The 15,306-nt window shown below is 45.6% G+C and overlaps 1 protein-coding gene across 1 annotated transcript in view; it reads left to right on the top strand.

Moving 5' to 3' along the window:
- Positions 1-15,306, top strand: part of TFDP1 (transcription factor Dp-1) — a 103,309-nt gene that overhangs the window by 38,830 nt on the left and 49,173 nt on the right. Inside the window, exon 6 of the mRNA XM_040425172.1 lies at positions 14,597-14,762. Coding sequence (XP_040281106.1) covers positions 14,597-14,762 — 166 coding nt within the window. The remainder of the gene's footprint in view (positions 1-14,596; positions 14,763-15,306) is intronic.

Raw genomic sequence — 15,306 nt, 5'->3', positions numbered from 1 at the left:
GTGCTGTATGTCCTATATCGTCCTAAAGCTAACTCTGAGCTGGATACGAGCAGATCACCTGTATTTTTCGCCCCATAAGACGCATTTTTTTTTTCTCCCCAAAAGTGGGTTAAAATGCCCCAGCGTCTTATGGGGCGACAACTAATGAGTGCTTCCATTATGGAAGCGCTCATTAGTACAGGAGGACCAGGAAGCATTGAAGGCTCTGTACTCGCCACTTCCTGGTCCTCGGCTGTGCTGTGGTTGCGCACAGCGTGAGGGCACTGTGTGCCCCAGTTCACAGCACAGCCGACAGCAGGAGGAATACAGGGTGGTGAGGAGTGGCGTTATCCAGGAGCAGGAGAGCAAAGTGTTTTATTTTATCTGGCATGAGGCAATGGGGGATAATGAGCGGCATAAGGGATGATATGGAGGCTGATGAGGCATAGGGGCTGATATAGGGGTTTGATCTGAGGTCTTATTAACATGTAGGGAAGCAGGCTTCAGATTTTAGGCAGGAAGGCTATGTAGGGATTTGGAATCGATGTATGTGAGCACTTAGTGTGCGGCTTAAACCCTTTGGGGTGACATTAGTTGAAGAAGTGAATCACATCTCCGTATTAAAGATTGTATCCCGTTCATGACCCACTCCTGATAGTTTTAATTGTTTGATCCCAAGATTCACATGTTCATTTTAGGAATTATAATAAAGATTCGTTTTAATGTACTGCCGGTGAGGTTGCAACAACACGCTAAGGTCCTAGAGACCACCGGATTTTTCTTTTCTCTCCTTAATGATTAGCGTGGTAACCTCCTGTGGGATCCATTTGTTAATAATGGCAGACAAATTTACTGCCACCCTCAACTTAATATTTCTCTCAACTGGAGTTTAGGATCACTCTTCTTTTGCAAACTGCTCCAGGTCTCTCATATTTAATGGGTGCCTTTTCTCGCCCATATTCATTGGGAAACCGTGGGTATAGCGATGTCCTCTAGAAGACGTTGACACTAGTAAAAGCTGTTAGCGCCTCCCCTGGCAGCTATAGCCCCTCCAGCCTGTGGAGAGAGAGCTTCTGTTTTTTTCTAGTGTCAATAGGAGGCAAGACCTCCCTGCTCTGCAGGGATCTCCTGAAGAATTATTTATTTTTATTTATTTTCCTTTTTCAGATGGGAAAACAGTGGACGCCTCGCCTCCCTGGGATATTGTGATTCGGGCTCGCTCTTGAATCCGTTGCAACCTTAAGATTGCATCCACGGTAGCCAGCAGTCCTTGTTGTCTGCATTACCCCATCCTTCAGGTGGAGTATTGCACCACTGCTGCATACACATACTACCGTAGGCATTATAGGTGAACTAAATGCTAGAGCGATATTCAGTGACGCCAGTGGGCGTTTCCCCCTTTTTAGGGGACGGTATTGCATTCCACTGGGTACAGTATGTACCGTATGCATCGACCTGTTCCATAGGTGGCGTTCTGGCATTATCACCGGTTAGTGTTTACTGTAGGCATTACCCCTTTCTTGGTGGGGTAATTGCACTACTACGGATACAGTAGTTGCTGTATGTTCTGCCCCCTGCGGTAGGTGAACCAAGTACAGTTACGCTGGGTTTAGTGCTGGACGTATGCATCCCCCCTTCTGTAGGTGGCGGCATTGCATCTCCACTGGGTTCTGTACCTAGTCTTTCTCCCATCACCGTGCTTCCTGTTGCATTCCCCTTCCACAAGTGATCCGCTTACAGGGGTGTATACCTGAGCAGCTTAGATTGCTACAGTTCATCTACGCTACGGCTCTAGCTGCCTTAGCTTCTTCAGGGCGGCGTGGCGACAGTTGATACCCGCTGGTGCTCTGCATCTGCGGTGTATGGGTGCAGCCAGTGGATACGGTCGCGGTTTCCACTTGGTATCCTTATCTTTCGGTGCTGGTTTGGAGCATGGTTGTGACATCCTCTGCCTAGCAACGCATGTGTCCTGGAGACCACCCTTCTCCATGGGCCTCTTCGGTTCCAGTCGTTCAGGACATTTTCCTCATCAATACGTAGTGCATATGCCATTGCGCATATTCTGGCGAGTACGTTTCAGCGAGTCGAGTGTTGACTGACTGTAGTTTCCCCTCAGCTGGGGGTTCTACCCTGACGCTAGTTTGCTGTTGCTCCTGTTCAGAGCCCTTCCAGGTAAAGTATTAAAGCTAGCGCTTCTTAACTGGGGCAGTATGGTACCATGGCTTCTACGGATGGCCTCACGGCTTCCCTTTTAGTTTTGCGCTGACGAGGCAGGCACTGGCTACTTCTGGGAGAGTGGTATTTGCGTTACCACTACATACTATGTTTTCTTACTGCACAGCTCCTTCGTCAGGTGTCGGATTCTTCTAGATCTGAATTGGTGGCCTCTGCGGTGTGGCTCCCTCCTCCACTGGATTTTGGGTTAGCGATACAGCTGTGGCTCCCCTTTACTGGTCTTCCTCCTCTGACGGAGTTTTTGGCACAGCCACTCAATCCCTACATCTGCATTTGCACAGGGTATTCTTAGGTGGCCTTCTATTCCAGAGTTTTGAAACCGGCTGGTGGGATCTGGCGAGCTCCACATCTCTCCTTTTGCAGGTGAATCCTTCCCATTGGTCCTGGGTGCGTTACCTGTATATATTTTATATTACCTCTCTTGAGACATCACTAATGTCTAGGTCACGTCAGCCCTCTGGTGACCATACTTCCCACCGCCCATTCCGGGGGTAGACTGCGAGACTCCCCACACCAGACGGAGCTGGGTTGCTGTCACGTCTTGCCGTGTTGATAGACGTTCCATTCCTGGTAGGGAACATCTATCAACACGGCAAGACGTGACAGCAACCCCGCTCCGTCTGGTGTGGGGAGTCTCGCAGTCTACCCCTGGAATGGGCGGTGGGAAGTATGGTCACCAGAGGGCTGACATGACCTAGACATTAGTGATGTCTCAAGAGAGGTAATATAAAATATATACAGGTAACGCACCCAGGACCAATGGGAAGGATTCACCTGCAAAAGGAGAGATGTGGAGCTCGCCATATCCCACCAGCCGGTTTCCCTCCCCCTCGGACAAACTGCTGCCGGCCTCTCCCTGTGTTCGAACTTGGGCGTGTGGACTTGATGGCTTCCAGACTGTGTCTCTGAAGCTTCTCACCTTTCTCTCCCGAGCAAAGATCCAGCAGCTTGCGGAGTGGACGCCCTGTTTCCCTTGGTAAGGGTTCTCCCTCCTTGCTTTTTCCCCCTTCCTACCCAGAGTTCTACGAAAGATCAGGATGGAGGGTATTCCGACTATCCTAGTCGCCCTGGGGATTGTCCGTCGCACGTGGTACGCTGACCTAGTCTCCTTCCTGGAGACGTTCTGGTCACTGCCACTCAGAAATGTCCTTCCTTCGCAGAGTCCGATCTTTCATTAGTATTTTAGGTCTCTTCGTTGCCGGTGTGGCTATTAAGACCGCCATTCTATGTGAAGGTTTTTTTTTTTTTTTGGCGGATGTCATCCGCAGGCCTGCATCATCCAGATTCTATTCAGGACCTGGAGGTTCTTCCTGGGTTTCTGTGGAATGTTCTGCCACTTCATTTTTCTCCCTCACGGTTCTGTCCTACAATCAGGGTTGGACCTTGGTCTGGCCCTTAGTTCTTGCAGAGTTAGGCGTCGTCGCCTTCTATCCTTTCCAGCGCTCTCAGGTTCCCTGGAGCCCTTGTGGGAGGTGTCCCCCCCCCCCCCCCCCCCAATCCCCGATTCCTGCCCTGGAAGGTAGTTTTTTTCTGGTTGCTATTACTTCCATCAACGGGTGTCTGAGTTGGCGGCGCTCTGCAGAGAATTCTTCCTGGTTCTTCATATGGTCAAGGTGGTTAGCTGGCCTGTCCCTTCTGTTCTTCCGAACGGGGTCTCTGACTTCCATATTGACGAGGAAATTGTCCTTCCCTCACTGTGCCCATCTCCTTCCCCCTAAGGAACTGGGGTCATACCATTGGACGTTGTCAGAGCTCTGTAGATCTGTTTAGCAGCCTCCGGTCCCTTCCGCCGGCTTCCAAGGTGGCAATCACATGCCGAATTCGGTCTACATTTGCTGAAGCATTCCGCGCCTGAGGCAGGGTTCCGACCTTGGCTGTCACGAATACTCCACCTGAGCGGTGGGCGCATCTTGGGCTCGGAGGAATCTCGCTTCGGCTGCACAGTTGTGTAAGGTGGCTCCCGGTCCTCCTTACACATGTTCACAAGAAATTACCGGGTGCATACTTATGCATTGACGGTCGCTGCGTGGGCCGCGTAGTCTTGCAGGCGACAGTTCATCGTGGCCTGCAGGAGCGCTTGCTCTATGGGTCTGTGGTTTTCCCTCCCTGTGTCCTGCTCTCGGACGTCCCACGGTTTCTGTGTCCCCCAATGAATACGGACGAGAAAACGAGATTTTAGTAAAACTTACCAGTAAAATCTTTATCGCTCTTCATTGGGGGACACAGCACCCACCCAGTATTGTTGTTCAGCCACAGTTGTGGCTGTTGCTGGTTAGAACCTAGTTTGGTTCTTGGCATTGTTGCTGTTCCACGTTTTTTCGTTGCTTTACTTGCTTCTCCTACTGCTTCTCACAAACTGAAGCTCTCTATCCAGGCTGGAGGGGGTATAGCTGCCAGGGGAGGAGCTAACAGCTTTTACTAGTGTCAACGCCTCCTAGAGAACATGGCTATACCCACGGTTTCTGTATCCCCATTGAAGATCGAGAGAGATTTTACTGGTAAGTTTTACAAAAATCTCGTTTTTCCAACAGCATTTTTAAGATCTTTCCAGAGGTGTTCAATATAATTTAGATCCAGACTTATTGCTGGCCACATCCGAACTCTCCAGTGCTTTGTTCACATCAATTTCTGGGTGCTTCTTGTTTGGGGTCAGGATGCTAACCCAGCTTTCTGTCAGGTAGAAGCCAATTTTCCCCACTTAAAATGAACTAAAAGTCCTTCCCGACTCCAATCAGGCAATCAGAATAACTTCCTGGATCAACGACCCTTCTAGTAGCTATAGCCTGTAATATTACACTCCAGAAATACATCCAGGCCCCTCTTGAATTCCTTTATTGTACTCACCATCACCACCTCCTCAGGCAGAGAGTTCCACAGTCTCACTGCTCTTACCGTAAAGAATGCTCTTCTATTTTTGTGTACAAACCTTCTTTCCTCCAGATGCAGAGGATGTCACCTCGTCACAATCATAGTCCTGGGGATAAATAGCTGATGAGAGAGATCTCTGTACTGACCCCTGATATATTTATACATAGTAATTAAATCTCCCCTCAGTCGTCTTTTTTCTAAAGTGAATAATCCTAATTTTGATAATCTTTCAGGGTATTGTAGTTGCCCCATTCCAGTTATTACTTTAATTCCTCTGAACCCTCTGCAGCTCTGCTATATCGGTCTTGTTCACAGGAGCCCAGAACTGTACACAGTACTCCATGTGTGGTCTGACTAGCGATTTGTAAAGTGGTAGGACTATGTTCTCATCACAGGCATCTATGCCCCTTTTGATGCAGCCCATTGTCTTATTGGCCTTGGCAGCCGCTGCCGGACACTGGTTTCTACAGCTTAGTTTGTTCACTAAAATTCCAAGGTCCTGTTCCATGTCAGTGTTACCCAGTGTTTTACCATTTAGTGTGTAATATATTGAAGAGAATCGGGCCCAATACTGACCCCTGTGGTACCCCACCAGTGACCCAATCTGAGTGTGTACCACTAATAATTACCCACATACAGATGTTTTCTCCCAGTCCGAGCATTCTCATTTTATATACTAACCTTTTATGTGGTACAGTGTCAAATGCTTTGGAGAAGTCAAGTTCTCTTCTCATCTTTCTGTTCTCCATGCTTAGTGTGGCAAATGCACAAATCTCAGACTGAGTCACCTTTTCCCCATTTTATCTGGTTTCCGGTGTGATATTTTTTTTTTTTTTTTTTATATTGCCCACACCGGTTACTTGCCACAGGTGAATTTGAACGAGCATCTCATGCTTGAAATAAAGTTGTCTAGCCACAATTTTGAAAAGGTGTCAACAATTTTGTCTGGCCCATTTTTGGAGTTTTCTGTGAAATTATGTCTAATTTGCTTTTGTGTTCCAATACACATAAAGGAAATAAACGTGTATAACAAAGCACGTTTAATTGCAATAATTTTCTCGGAGAAATACTTAATTTTCTGAAAAAAGTTCAGCGGTACCAACACTTACAGCCCTGAATGTATAATATTGGCTAGAAGGACTGTGTTGAGTGGGCTTTTTATATAGATAACTCTGCCTACTCCAGTGGCTGAACACCTCTTATCAAAGGAGAGTAAAAAGGCTCTTGGCTAAGAAAAACAAACTCCCACTGGTCCAGTGTGGGCGAGCCTCCTGAGAGTGGGAGCGTCTTATGTTCTGACATGAAAAGAATGACACCAGGCGGATGACCTGAGGCAGCGGTTCTGTGCTCTGTGTTTTTTTTTTTTGGATCGTAATCTAGAGGATGCTTTCTTGGAGGCGGTGAGCCATAATCTGACGACTAGCACAGGTTTTATGTGACAGACCTGAAATCGGCTTTAGGATGGGGAGCAGCATTAGGGATGTCCTCGTAAATAGTAATTTTGTCCCAACACCAAGAACGGGTAAGCCATGAGGATGTTTTGATGTGGGGACCAACTGTCCCAAGATAAACAAACTAGTCTATACAGAACCTGCCTTACACTTTTCTTTTATGAATGGTACAGTGACAAGTCCATACTACTTTAACCCTTAGAATACCATAGGTTTTTGCGTATTCATTTTTCTTCCTTGAGCCATAACTTTAACTTATTTATTTTTTTCGTTAACATAGCTGTATAAGGGGTTATTTTTTGCAGGACAAGTTGTACTTTCTAATGCCACCATTTAATATGGCAAACAATGTAGTGGGAAGCGGGAAAAAAAAATCTAAATTGGGTAAAATAAAAAGCGACTCCTCCACTGTTTTATGGGTTTTGTTCCCATGGCGTTCAGTTTGTGGCAGAACTGACATGTGCCCTTCATTCTCTGCGTCAGTATGATTACAACAATTTCACACTAAGACAAATAAGTAGGTAGATGTTCCTTGGTACTAATAAATTCACAGCCTGATGAACGTTTAAAAATTAAAACAAAACTTTTATTATAGTCTGTTTAAAAGGGGGCAAAAAGCCTATATGTCAGTCTGTGACCATCAGGCACCAGTTTCAAAAATGCACAGAGGACGGTCATAAATCCTATGTGCAATTGAGAGACTGGACTAAAAATCTGGCTTGCTAGCTGGTAGTTGCTAATATGAAAGTCCAAAATTGGAGCACGGACTCTGTGTAAATGGACGCTAGTGTGTTTCTAGCCGGTGATTCTATTAGGTGTGTGTGTGTATATATATGTGTGTGTGTGTGTGTGTGTGTATATATGTATACTCTACTTTCTCTACTATATATATATATATATATATATATATATATATATATATATATATATATATATATATATATATATATATATATATATATATATATCTATATATCTCGACCTATTATCGGTTTGGCCGATATTATCGGCCGATATTGAGGATTTTGAACGTTATCGGCATCTATTTTGCCGATATACCGATAACGTATGGGGAACACAGAACGCGCTGCTCTCAGCGCGTTCTGTGTTCCCTTCGCAGCACAGGGGAGAAGGAAGCAGTGTCTCCTCCCCCTGTGCTGCTGCTGCCGCCAATGATAGAAGAGAAGACAAGAGGAGGGGAGGGGCTGTGGCCGCTGCGCCACCAATGAAGATAAGCCATTCATTCATATACAGGAGGCGGGAGCTGGCTGCAGAATCACATAGCCGGCTCCCGGCCTCTATGAGCGATAGCTGTGATCCGCAGTAGTTAACTCCTCAGGTGCCGCGGATCGCAGCTACCGCTCATAGAGGTCGGGAGCCGGCTATGTGATTCTGCAGCCAGCTCCCGCCTCCTGTATATGAATGATTGAGAGACTTATCTTCATTGGTGGTGCAGTGCGCCCCCACCCCAATCCCGGCCAATAGTAAAAACATTGGTGGCGCAGTGCGCCCCCCCCCCCCCCACCCAGTATTACTCATTGGTGGCGGTGGCCACAGGATCCCCTCTCCCCTGCTCCTCCGATCGGAGCCCCAGCTGTGTAAGCCTGGGGCTCCGATCGGTTACCATGGCAGCCAGGACACTATTGAAGCCCTGGCTGCTATGTTCAGCTCCATGCTGCTGTGTGCACAAAGCACAGAGCAGCAGGGACAGTGTGAGATCCTATTCACCCTGATAGAGATCTATCAGGGGGAATAGGACAAGGGTTCTAGTCCCTAAGGGGGCTAAAAGTTAGTAAAAAAAAAACAACACAAAAATATTAAGTATAAATGAAAAAGACTTATAAAAAAAAAATACACATTAACAATAAACATATTAATTTTCAGCAGATTTGTGTAGGAATTTTTTTTTTCTCAAAAATGAAAATTCCCAGAATATCGGTATAAATTATCGGCTATCGGCCTGAAAGTTCACAAATTATCGGTATCGGCCCTAAAAAATCAATATCGGTCGATACATATAATATACACACAGGTGCAGTTGTGCCACCTGGGTCATAGGTCGCGTGATCCTACACACAGTTGGTTGCACTGTCTCTACATAGATAAAGTCTCTAGGGACACGTCTGTACTATAATGTAGTGCAGTGATCTGACCAGCCTCTGTGTGTAACTGCGGCCAGTGTGTACATCACAACCCAGCACCTGAAGCCAGTGTATCAAGGCTATACACAAATACACAATCACTATAGCCAGTATATTTTGGCTCAATTCATACACACTATGGCTTCAGGGTAAAGTATTGCATCAAGTGCACCCTGCCTAGAGAGCCGTGCTCCAATAGATAGCAGCAGCTCTACGCGTTTCCACGCGACATGTGATTGTCACGTATCTTCAGGAGCTTGTGTGCTTAAGTCAGGACAAAAATGCCACACTGTAGCGTGTTATGGCTCCGGCGTTGTAATGGCCGCGCGCGAAGACCCGCCTATCGGGAGGGGTGTGCCGAATCCACAGCTAATCAGAAATAGGGGCGGACTGAATAGTTCCGTCCTCTGACCGGAGGAAGCCGTACTGATACTTACCCCTCTCGGCAAGTATAGCGCAATTTATTGGGGGAAACACACTCGCGGCCCATGTATTGTCCAATGATACAAGGACATGTCCGGTAATCGAGACCCACAATTAATGGTGATACACACGAAATAGCAAATGCCGATCCCCGTCTGAGCGTTGTACCACCAGCGGGGAGGGGCAACGCCACTCAATACAGGCTGTAACCTTGTTACTTCAAACCTCAGCTAAACAAATCCATAATATCCAAACAGTGTACATGATGGTATATAGGTATGTACACACATAAGTGCACTGGAAAATGGAAAAAGTAATAGATGAATAATGCCATGGAGCAGTACAACAAAGGCAAACATGCAACTCTAATGTAGGATACAGTACATCCTACTAGTTATAGTGTGGCTGATACATCAGATAAAGCTGGCATATGATATGGCCTCATTAAGCCCTTGTGGTTGAACTGTCTGCAACTTATAGGTCCACATTGCTTCTTTACGTAGAAGGGGTATATCAATATCACCTCCACGGACGGATATTTTCACTTGATGAATTCCCTGTATTCTCAACACATCAGGGTTACCGTCATGCATCTCACATACATGACGTGCCACTGATGTGTCACGCTTATTCCGGATATCAGACATATGTTCACCAAATCTGCGTTTCAGTTCACATTTTGTTTTACCAACGTATTGTGACCCACAACGGCAACTGATTAAATACACAATACCTATAGACGTACATCTGATAAATGAACGTATCTTGTATCTTTTTCGCGTTGTGTTGCTGGTGAAAAATCCACCTTTCAGGATATACTTGCAGATGATACATGAACCACAAGGGAAATTGCCTTTTAAGGTATTTTCCAACCAGGTCTCAGACTGAGGTTGTGTATATAGGCTATGTACCAAGCGGTCACGTAGATTAGAACTACGTCTGTACGTAATTGAAGGATAATCCTGAATAAGCTCTCCAATATCTGGGTCTGATTGCAGAATGGACCAATGATTCTGTAAAATGTCGCGGACATTTTTATGGGCTTTATCAAATGTTGCGACAATTCTGGGTGTTGGGTCTTCACAGTAGAAGCAGTACACATCAAACGTGCAACTGTGGATTAGGTACATTGATGATGTGCTGATACTGTGGAAAGGGACACGAGAGCATTTTATGGCATTTGTGGCAGCACTAAATGTGAACCAGATGGGGTTGTTTTTCACGTTTTGAGGTACAAGAACAGATTGCATTTTTGGACCTAATGATCACCATTGGTACTGACAGGAAGATCACTACGAACCTATTCAGGAAGAAAACGTCGACCAATAATCTCCTGCATTGGGAAAGTGGTCATCCACTGGCCCTCAAAAGAGGTATTTCGAAAGGTCAGTACCTGAGGGCAAGGAGGAACTGCTCACAGCTGGGTGATTTTAGAGCCGCTGCTTCTGACTTAAGAGTCCGATTCATGAATCGGGGGTACCCACAATACACTCTAAAGAATGCGTTCCACCACTCTGAGTGCAGATCGTACACTGCTCCTAGTTCCAATACCAACTGTGAAGACCCCACACCCAGAATTGTCGCAACTTTTGATAAAGCCCATAAAAATGTCCAACATTTTACAGAATCATTGGTCCATTCTGCAATCAGACTAAGTCGTACTTCAAAGAAACAGATGTGAACTCCTACATCGATACAAAGAGCTGTCACTACGGCCCATGGCTCAAGAACATACCGAAAGGTCAGTTCAAGAGGATGGCCCGTAATTGCACAGTGACGAGTGACTATAGGACACAATGCGGGGTATTAAAGGATAGGTTTTTGGAAAGAGGTTACGATGAGGCTAGTCTGGATGAGTGTATACAGAATGTGGAGTTAGGAAAAGGGGGAGGAAAGGAACATATGAAAGGGATAAGCAAAAAGGTGGATAGGGACTACAGATTCTCCTTTGTAACTAAATTCTGTTCTATGTCCGATAACATTAAGAAAATGGTAAAAAAGAACTGGGGAATATTAAAGAATGATCCGATACTAGGAAAAACGATACCTACGAATCCCTCTTATTTTTAAGAAAGCAGCAAGCATTAGAACAAAAACTTGTACATAGTGCCATCCCCCAATAAATATAAAGACACATAAAGAAGGAGGAAAATTTACCTGGTGCGGATTTTGCGCAGGGTGTAAGAATCGGAATTTGAAAGAACGGCAGAGATACACTAATTCCGTAACATCCAAAAAGAATGGGGCTGATTTTCGCATAAGAGGAGATTGCTCATGTGAAAAAGAGGGCATTGTATACGTGCTGGAGTGCCCTTGTGGGCTCCAGTACGTGGGCAGGACGGTCAGGAAGCTGAAAGTCAGAATACAAGAGCATCTGCGTAACATAAGAAAAGGCCTGATGACCCATAGTGTATCAGCTCATTTTAAATTAAAGCACGAAAAAAATCCACGGGGCTTAAAATTTGTCGGAGTAGAAAGCGTTAAACAACATTGGCGAGGAGGGGATGCTTTGGCACAGATCAATAGAAAAGAGGTAGAGTGGATCTATCAACTAGGAACCCTACAACCAGGCGGGCTAAACATTGAATTTGACTTGAAACCATGTATACTGTAATTTGTTCTTACCATTAGCGTCGCCTGACTTTCCTCTACCTGGCCTCCTAAGGACCTGTGGGTGACGTCATGGGGGCTGGGCGGTGATGCCCCATGATGCGCACGTCGGGGGAGGGAGGCGGGGTCGAGGATACCCGGATGACGTTATAGGAGCAGGTGGAGATTATTTGATTTAAGATCCAGGAGTGGGCAGTATAAGGGACTGCCCCTAGATATATATATTATATGCTATAGAAGTTTGTCTTTACCGTAGCGGCATCTGGCTTTCCTTTACCTGGCCTCTTAAGGACCTGTGGGTGACGTCATGGTGGCCGGACCGTTTAATTGGACGGTGTTGCCACATGCTGTGCACGACAGAGGAGGGAGGCGGGGTCAAGGATACCCGGATGACGTTATAGGAGTGGGTGGAGGACACCGGTACTATGCTTTAGGAGTGGGTGGAGCATAAGGGACGGCAATATAGATACTGTATGCTGGAGGAAATTTTGGGTATTTGATGGTATAGTTTTAATGTGAAATAAGGCTGAAATATAATGTGCAATATTGCGGTAACCAAAAGGATATATATGTGGATGATTTTGTAATAGAGGGAGTCATTTCCCCTTTTTATTTATTTTGTATATTTAATGCGGATGTGAATACATAAAGGATTGTTAATGATAAACTGAAAATGTAAGATAGATAATTGTGTTTTGTAAACTGCTGCATGGTCCGGAATCACACCGGCTTATTGATTGAGATCAACTGGGCTATTTAAGGGCCTGAGTGTAAGCATGCGCAGTTAGTGCCCCTGAAGAAGCGAGGCAGCGAAACCCGGGTCGGGCAGGAACCTGACGTTCTGATATTTGTATTACATGCTTTTTGTCTACCAACTCTTGTGAGTATAATAAAACCTTTTAACAAAAGATTGCAAAGGGTGCTTCACTATTCTGCCTATCCCATTTGAACCCTTAGAAGAGGAGATCTGTGGAGGATTGGATCCTTTGGGTGCTGGGAAAAGGGGCTCACCCTATGCCATCCACTTTTGTCGGGAGACACAGTCCAGAGCAGCGCGGTTCCACAACCCTTCATAAAGTCACTATGCGTGTTACTTTTCAGTATCTGGGATGGTTTTAAAGATATCAATAAAGGTTAATAAATTCTCTCGATAAGTAGCTCTAGACAGTCATCAGCCCCGTACCTCCTATGTTTATAGAAATGCTGTGCCCATTCACCACACCGAGATTAATCTGGAGCACGGGCCCTTAGTGATTGGGTACGGGCGTTCCTTTCAGCCATTTACTGGCCCATGTAAATGTAAAAGGCCTGTGGATCTGCTGATACACTTGTTTGTCAGCTGAGCGGGTGTCCGCCTAAATTATTTTGTTAGCGCATTGCCCTGTGTAAAGAAGGAATATGCTGATGACAAAATGCCACCTGTACGGGGGGTGGATAAATGATCACGGTAACAATATTTTGTACCCCAGGCATTAGTCAGTGTAACAATGAGAATTGAATTGGAAATTGTTGATCTACACTCCTAAAGGCCCCTTTCACATTAGCGAGTATTCCACGCGGGTGCAATGTGTGACGTGAACCCATAGCACCCGCACTGAATCCTGACCCGTTCATTTCAGTGGGGCTGTGTACATGAGCATTTTTTTCACGCATCAGTTCTGCATTGCGTGAGAATCGCAGCATGTTCTATATTCTGCGTTTTTCACGCAGCCCCGCCCCCATAGAGGTGAATGGGGCTTTAGGGAAAAACGCATTGCATCCGGAAGCAAGTGCGGGTGCGATGCGTTTTTCACTGAGGGTTGCGAAGAGATGTTTGTAAACCTTCAGTTTTTTTTATCGCACGCGTGAAAAACTCTTCAAAACGCATTGCACTCGGAAAAAACTGAAGGCAATCGCAGACAACACAGACTGAACTTGCTTGCCAAATGGTGCGAGTTTCACTGAACGCATCTGGATCTAATCCGTGACGCTCATGTGAAAGGGGCCTAAGGATTGCTTACAGCTGATCTGACGCAATGGACACCAATCTGCTTTACAAAATGCAGACTGATGAGGGGAATAGCTTACACGTGTGTGTGTGTGTGTGTGTGTATATATACACACAATCCTACAAGTGAGACAGCCACTCATTGAGTGAGCAGTGATTGATGTGAAAGGGATCGGTCAGAAAATTCATACTTTCGGCAATTGCTAAATCATTAGTACCGGAAAATTTCTTTAAAGGGCACCTAACGTTTTGGTCAAACCATGATCAAGCAGCAGTGAGCGTAGTACGTATCCCATATGCTCTTCTGTGGATCTGTACCATGCTGCAGGGCAGTCATTACAGGCGATGGCCTAATCTTTCTGGTAAAGAGCTCTTGTCCAGCCATTGGTTGAAATTTCCATCATGGCTGACATGTAAGCAATAATAGCCTGCCATTGGTTGGATAAAACTATCATTTGCTGTGAAAGTTCCCCCGATTTTTAATGAATCATTTTGGTTGAAATCAATTTTGTGAAATTTTTAATGTGTGGCCACGGTTATGTTCCCCACCCATCTCAGAAGTGATTGACAGGCTCCTGTGTGCAAATGCATCCACGCCGTCCTTTCCTCCTGAGCACAGCAGACACATAACTTTGAGTTGTATATTTAGATAACTCATATCAGCGAGGCAGCACAATATTTCACTGCAAAGGATAAGATATACGTTTTAAAAAACTACCGCACAGTAAATGAGAGACCACTGACATCTGTGTGTCAGTCACTACTGTGGGACGACTCCTGCTGCTATATAGCGTTCTGCCCAGTTAATGCATGTGGGGCTTGTTAGATATGACAGATCAGCTGTACATCCCACAGAAGCTATGCCTGATGCCATATACTTTTTATTTTCTGTTTTTATATAGGAAAAGGAATAAAAAAGGAGAGAAAAATGGCAAGGGCTTACGTCACTTTTCTATGAAGGTTTGTGAAAAAGTACAGAAAAAGGGCACAACGTCTTATAATGAGGTGGCTGATGAACTGGTGGCAGAATTTAGTTCAGCAGATAATCACATATCGCCTAATGAATCGGTAAGTTGGCGGTTCAGCTGGAGCTTCTGCCTCAGCGCACACATGCTGTATGGACAGTTATACATGTCAGTAGTGTACTGTTACTGTTGTGTATAATGACTTTTCAGCCTTCTTCCCAGTTTCTCGTGCACATGCTGCAGTTCCCTTTAGAGCCGTGGTCCCCAACCTTTTTTGCACCAAGGACCAGTTTAATGCAAGACAATTTTCCCAGGGACCGGGGTGGGCGGGGCTTTTTGAGGTTCAAAAACTTGGTGGGCTGGGCACCTGTGTAGAGAAGGATTAATAATCCACCATTTTGATATTGAAACACTTGATGTGCGATTTAATATAATACACCATTTTGAGGGTCAAATATACTTTGTGCTGGGCTGGGCACCTGTGAAAAAAGAGGCAGAGCAGGCAGAGAGAGGACTAAGGCCAGCAGCAGCCATTTCAGTCCGATTAGAGCCAAAACTGCAGAATGGCTGTAATCTGACTCAAATGGCTGCTGCTGGCTTCAGTAAATCTCTCTGCTGCTCCGAGTGCCTCTCACTTATACATACCC

Source organism: Bufo bufo, chromosome 3 (genome assembly GCF_905171765.1).
Source record: "Bufo bufo chromosome 3, aBufBuf1.1, whole genome shotgun sequence".
In the NCBI taxonomy this organism is placed as follows: Eukaryota; Metazoa; Chordata; class Amphibia; order Anura; family Bufonidae; genus Bufo; species Bufo bufo.
The sequence above is the reverse complement of the archived record's forward strand: the minus strand, read 5'-3'. Positions and strand labels throughout refer to the sequence as shown.